The following is a 13124-nucleotide window of genomic DNA, read 5'->3' as shown; positions in this document are numbered from 1 at the left end:
CTGACATGCGGGCCTGTCTGAGCACTCCCTGTAGCTCATCATCTCTCCATGCCCTCGCTGCACATTGCTTCACTTACTCCGTGTCTGCGCTGGGAAGTGGGTCAAAGTGCTAGTACTCTCATTTTCTATATGTAAAAGCTGAGGCATGGAGAGGATAGAAAAACGCAGGACGACACAGCAGGCTGGCACCAGGGCCTGGCGGGGAGGGGAGGCGGATCCCACAGGCCGCCTGTGTGGTTTAAATGCCTGGGAAGTGTGTGGGACTCACGCACGTGCCCCACAGCCTGGGGCGGGGAAGTGGAGGGGACGGGGTTGGGTACTATCACGCCCTGTTGGAGGGTGCTTTCGCCCTCTCTGTCTCTCTGTCTCTCTGTCTCTGATGAGTGCACACATCCTCTGGGGGTCAGGGAGAAGCAAACGGCACAGCGAGGACACCACTGAGCTGAGATTTGAACCCACGTGACCCGGCCTACAGTTTATGGTTTCAGAATCCTAGTTTTCAGAAAGGGAGTCCAGGGTTACACTTGGCTGTGACCTTCCTCAGATAACGCCCATCTAGAGCGAGGGGCCCTGGCCCTTCCTTACCTGCTGGTTTTTCAGTATTTCGCGAACACAGTCTGCCTTATCTCTCCGAGAGACCACGGCATGGTTCGGGCCTCGGGCCAGGTGGCATTTCTCGGCTTCCTTCACAGGAGCCCTGCTGCCGTCCAGGCACAACAGCTCGAAGTCTTCCGAGCTCAGGTCTTTAGCCCACGGCTCAGGGTTTTTTCCTAAGGAGGAAAAGAAGGTTGAGCAAGCGGAGTCGATAGCTTTGTTCAAGGTGCCCTCACTCGGGGGATGTGGCGGACCCACGGTGTGTGAATGTACAAAATTAAGAACAATTAGGTGGGAAGAAGTGATTCAGTCTTCTCCAGGAGGGTGGCAGTGGGCAACCGGAAGGGCATGTTCAAAATATGTTTTTTCCAATAAAAGTAGTAAGTGCTGACTAACAAGGACTTTTAAAATGGGACAGAGTATTTGGAAGAAAATTGGAGACGTGTGATTCCACGGTGTTTCTTGAAGCCTGGTGCATTTCTTCTAGTCTTTCTATGGTGCACACACACAGTGGACGCACGTATTCAGTCCAAAAGCCATTGCTTTGGTATCTTTCTATACCGTGGTACTTAGGTCATATTTTAAGAGAGAAAATGAGACGTTGACGAACCGACTTAACCTAGGCTCAACTGGAAGGAGTGTAGTCAGATAGAGTCTGTGAAAAGAGGAGGCAACTTTGAGAGAGAGAGGAGGAATCTGGGTTTAGGCAAGGTGAGTTTGCAATGCGGGTGTGCTGCATATACACGATGACACCTCGGGGAACAGAGATACCGGAATGCGGCCAGGCCTCCCTTCTAGATTCTATTCCAGAGGGAGGGACTTCGGAGTCATTGCACAGAGTGGAGAGGGAAGGCCTAGCAGAAGGGTCCTATTCAGAAGAGTACAAAAACAGATCAAAGGTAACAAAGAACCTTCTGGTAGGAGGAAGAAGGAGAGCAAAAATAATAAGAAAGAAAGCTAACCGACCTTCCGATAAATTCTTAGCAACTGCTCGTGGCCGCATGCCGTCCGAGGTGCCAGGAATATTAGTCATGATGCATTTTTCTATGTTTTGTATGCAAGCAGTGTGTCATGGCTTTCCTGACAACTCAATATAAGAGGAGGGAAAAGAACTCAAAGCGTTTCTGTAGTCCAAGTACATCACACGACGTGGTGAATTCAGTAGCTGCAACACGGATGAGGGGTTCTCGTGGGGTGGGGTGTGCCATCTGGGAAGGCTTCCGACAGGAGCTGGTGCTGAGCTGCTCATTCCCGATGAAGTGCCCCGGAAAGATGGGAGGTTGGGGGGTGGACACGAGATAGCCGGGGAGACAATGGACAGCCCGAACTCCAGTGGAGTCTACCAGCGCAGGGACAGTAAGGGCCAGGCGAGGAGTGCCCGTTCTTACCGGTGTTTGTTTGGTTTGGCCTGTTGTCATGTCATGGCCACCTAATCCTCACCCTCAGGTTAATACTCAGGGATGATTCTGGCCTCAACTTAGTACCAACATACTGACTGTCAAATGATAGTTTTCCAACCTTGTCGTTCCTTCCACGTTCACAGGCTAGCGTTCCGTGATAAGGAGGAATTCCCACTCATTTGTCTAAGCAGAACTGCTCGGGTGTGTGCCCTCCTGCTGTCATTATTAATGTTCAGAATTCCCAGATTTGGCAATGGGAGAACCTTCAAACTGGCTCTGGCCTGCTCTGACACGTCCCATCACCCTGAGTGTGATGTGCTGGGTTTGCTGTGTATTTTCGACCCTCGTATCTGCTAGTTTTCCAAGGAGTTCTAGAACCTGTTAGCAGAGAACAGTATTTAGAAGTCAACATCTTGGTGCTCATTCCTACTGGTGTACCATTGCCTCGAGGCCTTCTCAGTGGAGAGAGCCAGGAAAGAGAGAAAACAAAGGGCGTTATTGAGAGGGAGGACATTTGAATATGGAATGTGCATATAAATCCATGCAATGTGAAATTCCCTGGTGTTGGCCATTTTAATGTAGGTGTGTAAGAGAATGTTCTTGGGAGATGGTACTGAAGTATTTAGGGGGAGGGAGGCCAGGCCTGCAGCGTGGAGACGTGTGTGGGAGAGGGCGCGGGCCCTGGGAACGCCAGGTCCTGTCTTGGAACAGGACGCATCACTCTCCAGTGGAACGCCAGGTCCTTCTTGGGCCCGGGTGAATGCATCGCTCTCCAATGGGAAGACAAGCTGGGATCAGAGCTTCGGGGCCTAACCGCATCCAGAGTATTCCACAACCCTAGTGACCCCGATTTTATGGGGAGAGACGTGCACGTACCGTCAGTGTTCTCCTCGACAGTCTTGTCTCTCACAAAGGCCACGTCGCCTTTCTCAACCAGACACCTGCAGAGGCCCAGACAAGAAGAGAGGAGGTCAACACGACACCTCTGTCATTCAGGGGCCACCTTGCAGATCCAGGCTGGCCCGCTGATACCAGCAATGGTAACTTTCATTCTAATATCACAAAGCGATATAAAGAATAAAGAAAGAGAAAACGAAAGGTTCCAAATTGCTGTGTGGTTACACAGTCTTGGTGCTACATAGGAAATCACCATTTTTCGGTACAGCGTTTCTAGTGATTCCATGACTTTCCTTGCACCGACACTGACAGTGGAGTCGGTTTTCCAGTGAGGTAATGCCCATGCACCTGTGAACGAAGAGCTCAATGCCTCCAGGTTCTTAGGAGATGCAGTTGGGTCTGTGCAACATTTGTGAGAGGCTGAAACTCCAGCACACATTTCAATTTCTGATATGCTGTATCTTTTGAAAAATAATTTCAACATTCATGAAGCATTTTCCTCCCCCCCTATTTTTTTTTAAGAAATGCAGAGTAGGAACATATCTGGTGTCTAAGCATGTGGCTGTCTTAGCTCCCTCTCCGTGTGTCCCTGCTGTGGTACTGGAGGTTGTAAATACAGCTCCAAGCCACTACAAGCCCCCGAGATGTTTTGGAAAACAAAGAATAACAAAACAAACTGTTTAGTATGGTTCTAGTAGTAATGTGTACTGGGTCGCAATGGTTTAGAAGCCGTGTGTCAGACAAATGAGGAGCCCATGAAAATGTCAGCCCTACTCCACAATCCAGCAGTCAGACCCTTGGACAGTAGGCCCAGTCCTGCTCCACCCACTGCCCCTCCCTGGCTTCAAAGGCCAGAACCTGACTTCCCACAGCAGAGGCGAGAGCTCTGGGAACAGCTGGCCGAGCGAGGGGTGCCCGCCGCGACGTGCATTTCTTTCATTTTACTTTTTTTTTTTTTGAGAGGTTTTTGCTATAGGGCACGTGCGCTCTCCAGACAGACAGAGAGAGACAGAGAGACAGAAAGTGAGAAATCACCCCCCAGCGGGGGGATGGCCACGTGGCAATCCCTTCTCCTCTCGGGATCTTGGGCACACACGCACACACGCCCGGCATGAGTTTTTAGCCACCGGGTCCAGGACGCGAACCACGGTCGACTACGTGGGAGTCCAGTGACATAGCCATTACGCCAACTGCTGGTCCCCATTTTACTTTCTTTGGAGTTCATCGTCTATTTGTCAATCTTGCGTCTCACCCTCTATTGGTGGCAAGTCATTATCGGAACAAGAGTTGCACATGTTTGTGTAAGCTAAGTCTGAACCTCTCCTGACATGGAATTCTCAAACGCTCTGCTACTGGAGAAGGACAAGAGGAGGTGCAAAGCAGGCTGCGTCTCAAGTCTTCCAGATTCTTAAACGCCTGGGAAATTGACTCGCTCTACTTCATAGCTTAAAAGCTTGTGGGGTGTGAATCGTACTGCTCTAACTCACATGGCGGCTCTAGCTAGAAAGCAGGGGTCACCTCTGGTTTTTGCCTGAGCACTGGGAGTTCACTTAAGATCCCGCCTCCTCTGTGCAGCTCTGGGTCCATAAACTACCAGAGAGCGGCAGGCCTGAAGTGGGAAGGATAGGTAAAAACATAATAAAGTACCCAGGTATCTATTAAAAACGCTAGGTGCCCCACAAAGCACAATACGGCCAAAGAGAAGAATTTAGAATCACGTGGGGCCGGCAGGTGTCACAGAGATCAAGGCCTGGATCCCCACGGCCGACTGTGTGGTTCGAGTCTCAGACCTAGCAGCTTGAAAATTACGCTGGGCATGTGTGCGTGTGTGCCCCAGATCCTCAGAGGAGATTGGAGGAAACGGGACTGCGTTGTGGCCGACCTCCCTGGGTGGGAGGGTTTCTCACTTTCTCTCTTTCTCTCGTTCCAGTGAGTGCTCACACCCTAACCCAAACCGGAAAAACAAAAAAACAAAAAAACAAAAAAAAACAAAGAATTTAGAAACCATGTACTTCACTATTCTCCATGTCTAGATAGTTGCAGTTTGGGGTACTTGGAACGCAGAAGGGCTGGAGCCAAACTCCCGACTCAGTGTGTATTTGACTAGCAGGGTTTCAGCGCTTGGGTACGAGTGACATTTGGAGCGGGACAAGCTTTTGGTGTATAGTGCTACCCTACGGGGGGTGTTCGGGACTTTGGTGTACAGTGCTACCCTACGGGGGGTGTTTAGCTGCTTCTACCCATTAGATACCCGTAGTAGCCCCCCCAACACTGGGATAATTGAAATGTCCCCTGGGAGCAAACTGCTGTGACCGTGGGGGACCGATGTACCATACCCTGGGCTCTGCCGTCTGTGACAGCTGGTTCAGACCGGCGGTGCGCTAGAAGGGCCTGGGTGTCCCTCCACATGCAGCTGCGCGTGGTAGGGACCTCGCCCTATAACACGTACAGCGCTAACAGCTAGCATCGCCCTGGAAGCAGCCGGGTGGCCGGGTGTCGTGCCGTGTCAGGGCTGAAGGACGTACCTGAGCGCTCCCGTGTAGCTGTAGAAACCCTCCTTGGTGTTGGCCGCACACTTGTTGTCGTTGGCGCCCACACACAGCTCACAGAGACTGGAGTTTTTCCGGTACCCAGGGGCACAGCCCTGGCTGAAAAATTCATCTGTGCAGAAGGGCAAGAAGTCAGCTCTTCCTGAATTAGGCGAGGGCGCGGTCCTGACCCATGCGGGCCCACGTGGCCCAGGCAGTGGGACATACTGATTTTTTCTGTGACCTACTACTAGCAACACAGGTGAGTAGGACCTTACCAGTTCTAAAAGAAATGTACCAAGGTTGGGACAGGAGTTTATGATCATTATAATTCACTGTGGAAGGGAGTCCTTTGAGCACTATGATGGTGTTACCAAAAAAAGACATGAAAACGAAAGGAAGGGGACATCAGGGGAGGAGATCGAAGGCCCCAGCTCCTGAGCTCGAGCCGCCTGTTTCCAGATGTCCCCCTGCTCACTAGAAGAGTCCTTCCTCTCTCTCTGCTCCAGAAAGGGGCGGCAGGAGGCCCGGGAAGCAGAGGTAGTGTCTGCCGTGGGGACCCGGAGCTCGGGCACCTCCTGGCCGCACTCGGCCTCGTGCCACACTGGTGTCACAGAGCAGCCTGGTACACAGACAGCCCTCACACACAGGGTCTGCTGGGTTCATACCAGGTTGAAAGATCTCATATATTCAAGGAGTTGCCCAAATCTGGAGGTGGCAGAAAGCAACCTCGAGAGTAATGTAAACCCAGACCACTGGAGAACATTTGTGGGGACGTACACGCAGGGCTTAAGGGGATTAGAAATAAGCTTGCACAGAGAATGAGCTGTTTTCTACCCCTTAGGAGGATCCTAGGAGCTAAGCAGGGACTTGGTAAGACTGACGACTCCGTGCAGAGACCCGGGGCTCGCCCACACTCACTTAGCCTACAAAGCCCCCTTAGCAGGGGGAACTAGCTCTCCACCCAGTACCCATCTCTCCCTGTTTCTTAATATGAAAGTTCGGTTTTGGTAGGGGAAGGAACACACCCAAGTGAAAGATTACAATTCTCTTTTACACCTAGGTATGGAAATGTACTAAGCTCTGGAAAATGAAAAGTGAGCTGAAATACTTGGTTAGATTTTCCAGAAAGCTCATTTATAAAGTTGGCAGCAACTGGCACAACTCCCCTTTGCCCTAACCCTTTGGAGCTCGGGGCTGCCCAGATCATGGCTCTGATGGCCACCGTAGGGTGATGTCAAAGTTGGAAGTTTCAGGACTAGCAGATGGCATAATGGTTACGTCCTGAGCTCCCACATGACCGACTGTGGTTCGAGTCCTGGACCCAGAAGCTTGAAACTCCTGCCAGGCAAGTGTGCATGCGTGCCCAAAATCCCAAAGGAGAATGGAGGAGTAGGGATGGTAGCATGACCATGCCCCGGGGTGGGGGGGTGATTTCTTGCTTTCTGTCTCTCTATCGCCAGTGAGCATACGTGGCCTACAGCAAAAATCTGTCTTAAAAAAAAATAAGATGGAAGCTTCATGCTAAGAATACTAGAACAAAAAGAGAGAGGGAGCCTGGGTTCTGGTGCTCGTGGAAGTGTGTGGACTGCTCACCTCTGGGCTCCTTCACGAGAGAGAAACGCTACGCATGCAACGAAAAGACTCATCCTCGCTCAGTCCCGGTGGCCCAGTCCTCATAGCCCTTTTCGATATTTTCTTGAGGTTCTGTTTTACTGAACCTTGCTTCCACAGAACTAGAGCCTGCAGCATCCTGTACCAGACCGTCTCCCCCAGACCCTTTTTTTCTTTCCCGGGACTTGCTCACCGAATCTGCAGTGGTTGATCTTGCTCTGGATCAGGCCCATGGGAACGGTCCAGCCGGCAGTTCTTCCTACGCCAGTGTGGCACGACTTCTTGCCTTCCAGGGTGTTCCAGTTGATGTGAGCATCCTTTTTCTTCACTACTGCCACAGCATAGTACCCTACAAGGAAGACACCAGAAAAGAAACAGTCACACCTTTGGGAGTTCCAGAGCCTTTGCCTCCAATTAAAGCTACTATCTCCCTCGAGAAGCAAAGAGTTCTTGAATTGTTCATTGTGTCTTGAGAGGATTTCTCCAGTAACTAACTGAGGTGAGGTACAGTGCACTTGATTGGGAGAAGATTCATCTGAACTTTAAAAATACTATGAATCTGGGGCCAGCAGGTGGCATGGTGGTTAGGGGTGCTGGACTCCCACACGGCCAGCCATGGACTCGGACCTGGCAGCTTGCTTTCTCACTTTCCCTCTTTCTCTCGCTCACTCTGTTCCTCTCTGATCAAATAAATAGGGAACCAGCAGTTAGCGTAATGGCTATGTCGCTGGACTCCCACATAGTTGACTGCGGTTCACGTCCCGGACCTGGTGTCTTAGAACTCACGCCGGGCGCGTGTGCGTGCGTGCCCAAGATCCCGAGAGGAGAATGGAGGAGAAGGGATTGTGGCGTGACCATCCCCCCTGGGAGGTGATTTCTCGCTTTCTGTCTCTATGTCTCTCTCTCTGTCTGTCTGGTGAGCGCATGTGCCCTATAGCAAAAACCTCTCAAAAGAAAAAAAAATGTAACTTTAAATAAATTAATGAAGCTAAATAAAGGAATTCTTTAAAAAATAAAATAAAAATACTATGAATCCATTGTCATTAGAGCAATGGCTGGAGTATAACCTTTCCATGAATACACAGAGTTACTGAAGTTAAATACCAGCAATTCACCCTCCAATGTGTTCTATCGGAGGGAGGAATATGACAAAAACTCAGTGTTTTCTAAATGAACATGTATTGGGCAGGGCCAGCTGCAGTCATGCTGGTTAAGGCAGCTAGAATCCACATGGTCAACTGTGTGGTTGGAGTCCTGGACCCAACAGCTTGAAAAACATGTCAGGCACATGTGTGTGCATGCCCAACTCCCAAAAGGAGAATGGAGCAGAGGGATTGCGGCAAGGCCACTACCCCTGATTTCAGAGGTGCTTTCTCACTTTTCCTCTCCCTCTGTCTGTCTCTCTTCAGTGAGCACATGTACCCTCTAGCAAGATTTTTTTTTAATGTAGGGGCCAGCAGATGGCACAATGGTTATGTTGCTGGACTCCCACGTGGTCGACTGCAATTCGAGTCCCGGACCTGGTCACTTGAAACTCATGCCAAGAGTGTGTGCATGCATGCCCAAGATCCCGAGAGGAGGATGGAGAAGGGATTTCAGCGTGGCCATCCCCCCTGGAGTGATTTCTCACTTTCTGTCTCTCTGCGTCTCTCTGTCTCTCCGCAAACCCACACACCCTATAGCAAAAATCTCTCCAAAAAAAAAGAAAATAAGCAATACATTGGGCTCGAGTAGTAAATACCAATAGGCAGAAGAAAATAGTCAGGCCAGATGTTTTCTGATAAGGAGGGTATAGTTTTACACCGAAACAAATATACAAAGTGGAAAATGTCAAAATCAAGTAGGCTGCCATTTTTAGCAGCAAATCTATGCTAGTCCTTAAAATAGGGACGAGGACATCAGTCTGTGGTTTCAGTTTTCCAAAGGAAACCGAATCCTTATTATCACGGAACAGAATGGCTCTTCCTAAGTCTGCTAGAGTCTTGGCTCCTCGATGGTGGAGAGAGGGTGGGAGGTTGTGATCAGCAGAGGTGACAAGGGCAGACTTGCACACTAATGGCGTCTGGAACGTGACATGACCCGCACGGGTCTGAGGCCCAGTGCTCACACTGCTATAAGGCTTCCTGATTTGCTTCTGCCCCATCTTCCAGATCTGCCCCTAGCCAGAGCCCTGGGCGGGAGTCAGGTATATTTGGGTTCCTGGTCCAGCCCTGGTTGAGAGGCCCCGTAGTTTTATGCTCCCAGACGTCTACTCTGCCTGTGTGAGCCCTGCTCAGTCCTGTAGGAAACAAATAAGCAAGGTTCCTTGGCTGGTAACAACTCTCATCCAAAAGTGTGCAGTCCATGGCAGGCGAGGTGGTGAGGGAACAGGGGGAGGGCCTGGATTGGCTTCCTGGGTACATAATCAGTCCCTGAGCCCTGGGCTCGTCTTAGGCGTCCTTAGACAATGCTAATACCTACCTTATAGGGTGAGGTGAGAAAGGCAGTGTCACATCATGGGACGTGGGAAGAACAGCCACCAGTATCAATTGCTGTCGTTCCATGATGCTTCTGCATTCTAAAAACTGGTCTCTTCCAATACCTGTGATCTGAATTTTAAACTTACCTACCACTTCTCTCAAACTATGAGAATTTACCTTTCAACCCAAGTTTACAAACCCCAACTCACCTGGCTCTGGAGTTTTACACGAAGACTTATTTGCTGGGGAAAGGAAGTGAAGAAGGCATTAGACACTTAGTTGTATTAACAGATTGGAAATTCATGCCCTTCTTATGCTACCGCTAAGAATAAAGAGTCAGACAAAACTATCTGCACAAAGGGGACCAGCAGATGGCCTAACGATTACCTACAAAGTTGACTGCGGTTCAAGTTCCGGACCCGGCATGAAAACTCATCCCGGGTGCGTGGGCGTGTGTTCTTAAAATCCTGAGAGGAGAGTAGAGGAGTCAAGACTGTGGAACGGCCATCCGCCTGGGGGCCTGATTTTTCTCTTTCTATCTCCATCTCTCTGGCAAGTGCACATGCCCTATAACAAAAATCTCTCTCTAGAAAAAAAAAAAAAAAAGGAGAAAGAAAAAGAAACTATTTGAAACTATTTGCACATGTTAAATTCCCAGCGAGCTCAAACTCTATGGATGAAGTAAGTCCATTTGAGCTGCTGACTTCCAGAATTTATCCACAGACTTCCAGTTTCAGGTTTCCCGCTCTGTCTGCACTGAGCCCAGAGAGGAGGACTGGAAACTGCATTGAAATCTCTGCCGCAGGGCAGCAGGGGAAGCGTGAGTTTGGGAAGCTGAAAGACCTGCCGGAAATCCCAGCTGCCCTCCGCAGCCAGGTCCACAGCACGGAGCTTCTATTTCCCACTGCCGGGAGGCAGGATAACGCCTGCCCTTCGAGATGACGGCAGCTGGTGGCGGGGTTTGGAATAAGGGAGCGCTCAATGGCAGCTGTGGCGGAGCAGTGCTACGACTGGCCTGTCTCCTGTCTCCAGGACTCAGAAAACACAGGGGTGTCCCCCACCCACTTACCGTAGTTCTCTGCCATGACAGGGACCAGGCCACACTTGCCCGCGATGTAGACAAAGCCTCCGTCTAAGCTCATGGCGTCGGCTTCTCCATTCTGCAAAGACACAGCAAAGCCCAGCAGATGACAAGAGGCCATTTCTGGTGACAACTGTCCTTCCAGCTGTTTCCTGTGAGCACGTCATAGCGGGTGCTGGTACTGACCCCCACACGACCAGCGGAGAAAATAAATCGCATTCTCATTTTCACCCTCCTGTCGGGAACGGGTGACCACCTCCAAGGGCCTTGCTCAGTTTACTCGAGAGCAAAGACCCACACCCAGTCCTGCTGTCCTCTTACGGGACACCCTGTCCCAGGGCTCCTCCTACCACTCCTTTCAGACACCAGGGATTTTCATTGTGAGACAGAATCCACCCATCTGTCCCAGAAATGAGAATTCCTGGTTGGCAACTATTTGGACCGAATGTGTAAGTGGATAAAAACAAGTATCATTTTATAATAGCCAAAGAAAGAGCCAAGCTAAGCTCGATGACAGAGAAACGGCTGAATACATGTCCACACATTCGCGCTGTGGACGATGTCAGCATCTTAATATCGCGTTTTGGGAACCAGCAGTTAGCGTAATGGCTATGTCGCTGGACTCCCACATAGTTGACCGCGGTTCGCGTCCCGGACCCGGTGGCTTAAAACTCACGCCGGGCGCGTGTGCGTACGTGCCCAAGATCCCGAGAGGAGAATGGAGGAGAGGGGATTGCAGCATGACCATCCCCCCTGGGGGGTGATTTCTCGCTTTCTGTCTCTCTGTCTCTCTCTGTCTGTCTGGCGAGTGCATGCGCCCTATAGCGAAAATCTCTCCAAAAAAAAAAAAAATCGCATTTTGGTTTTCTTTTGAAACATAAGAATGGCGTAATTATTTCTCTTAAACGCATACAAGCTTGAAGGCATCTGTCACACGGTCAGTTTTGAGTCTATAGGTCAGTGCCTGGACACATTTTTTAAAAGTATCTATTTTAAGAGTGAGGCAGAGAGACACAGAGAAAAGAAAGACAGCACCCCAAACAGCACCCCAGCTGTGGTCCGATGCCGCACTCCACCCCCTGCCCAGCCGGCCCTGCCCAGCTGCTCGGGGACGTCTCCAGGGCACACACGTGGGTCGGCCTGGGGAACGTCTCGCTCACCACTCTGCCACTGCCGAGCCCCTCAGACACATTTTTAACGAATTTCTAAGTTTTCCAGATTTGTTGAAATAGCAGCTTCAGAAAGTCCTTCAAGCAGCGCACTCTGTTTCACGCCCACTGAATGGCTCCTCCTGAGCCCTGTAAGTCTCCCTTCCTAGGCTGTTCTGTTACTTCCTTCTGATCTGGCACAGCCAATTCCATGCCGTAAGCACAAATGTCACCTGTGAGAGGGAGAGTCTTTAAAGCTTCCCGTGCTTTCTCAAGAGAGACACGTCCTCCTGTACTTCTACAAGAGCCTCTGTGATCGGTGATCTTTATTTTTTATTTATTTATTTTTTTGGAGAGGTTTTTCACTATAGGGCGCGCGCGCTCACCAGACAGAGAGACATAGAGACAGAAAGCGAGAAATCACCCCCCAGGGGGGATGGTCACGCCGCAATCCCTTCTCCTCCATTCTCCTCTCGGGATCTTGGGCACGCACGCACATGAGCCCAGCGTGAGTTCTAAGCCACCGGGTCCAGGACGCGAACCGCGGTCGACTACGTGGGAGTTCAGCGACATAGCCATTATGCGAACTGCTGGTTCCCTGTGATCGGTGATCTTTAGATAACCACCAAACTCCCCAACGTCTCCAGTAAAAGGACACTTCTATCCACTTTACCCTCAGAGAGGTCTGCTTTGGTTTTCGCTTCATTTTTGAGTATCACATTTCGGCCACCAGTAAGGATCTCACCCCTGGGGTGTGGCCTGTCGGGATTAAAGGCCCCGCCCCTCTCACAGGTTCTGAATTTTACTTCCTAGCAAAGGAACTGAACGGTGCGCCCCCTGGAGGGCATTGCAGCCCTACGCTCTAACTGTTCCAGCCTCAGCAGGGTCAGAGGTCCACATCCCTGACCTGCAAGACGGTCAGAACAGGTCCTCAGGATGGCTACATAGTTGGAGAAAGTGGGGTACCTCCAAGAAGCCAACAGCCTCCCAGGAAACTCAGTAGTTTCCAGAAAACACAGTTGCCGCAGGCTGGAGTACTGTGACGTTTGGAAATCTGTTTCGCAGTCACAGGTCGGAATAAGCAGATCGCCTCAGACCCCCACTCCTGTCGTTTTGGTAGCTCTGATCCATGAGTTCCAGAAGAGCGGCCAGTGCTGGTGTCAACCTGACTGCATCCCTTTGCTTCCTTTCTAAAATTTTCTCAAGGCTGAGCCACTGAAGTCTAGGGGGAGGAGTAGTCAGTTAGAGGGACCAGCAGTTAGCGTAATGGCTATGTCGCTGGACTCCCATGGAGTTGACCCTGATTCAAGTGCTGGACCTGGTGGCTTAAACTCACGCCGGGCGCATGTGCGTGCGTGCCCAAGATCCCAAGAGGAGAAGGGATTGCAGCGTGGCCATCCCCC

General features: G+C 50.7%; 1 protein-coding gene across 1 annotated transcript in view; it reads right to left on the bottom strand.

Annotated features, from left to right (window-relative positions):
• Positions 1-473: 473 nt before the first annotated feature.
• Positions 474-13124, bottom strand: part of TF (transferrin) — a gene marked incomplete in the record, with an annotated part of 25791 nt that continues 13140 nt past the window's right edge. Inside the window, 6 exon segments of the mRNA XM_014584459.2 lie at positions 474-770; positions 2871-2935; positions 5417-5552; positions 7227-7382; positions 9702-9734; positions 10562-10652. Coding sequence (XP_014439945.1) covers positions 556-770; positions 2871-2935; positions 5417-5552; positions 7227-7382; positions 9702-9734; positions 10562-10652 — 696 coding nt within the window.

Source organism: Tupaia chinensis, unplaced genomic scaffold (assembly GCF_000334495.1).
Source record: "Tupaia chinensis unplaced genomic scaffold, TupChi_1.0 Scaffold146961_1, whole genome shotgun sequence".
In the NCBI taxonomy this organism is placed as follows: Eukaryota; Metazoa; Chordata; class Mammalia; order Scandentia; family Tupaiidae; genus Tupaia; species Tupaia belangeri.
This window is presented reverse-complemented; position numbering and strand designations above follow the sequence as displayed.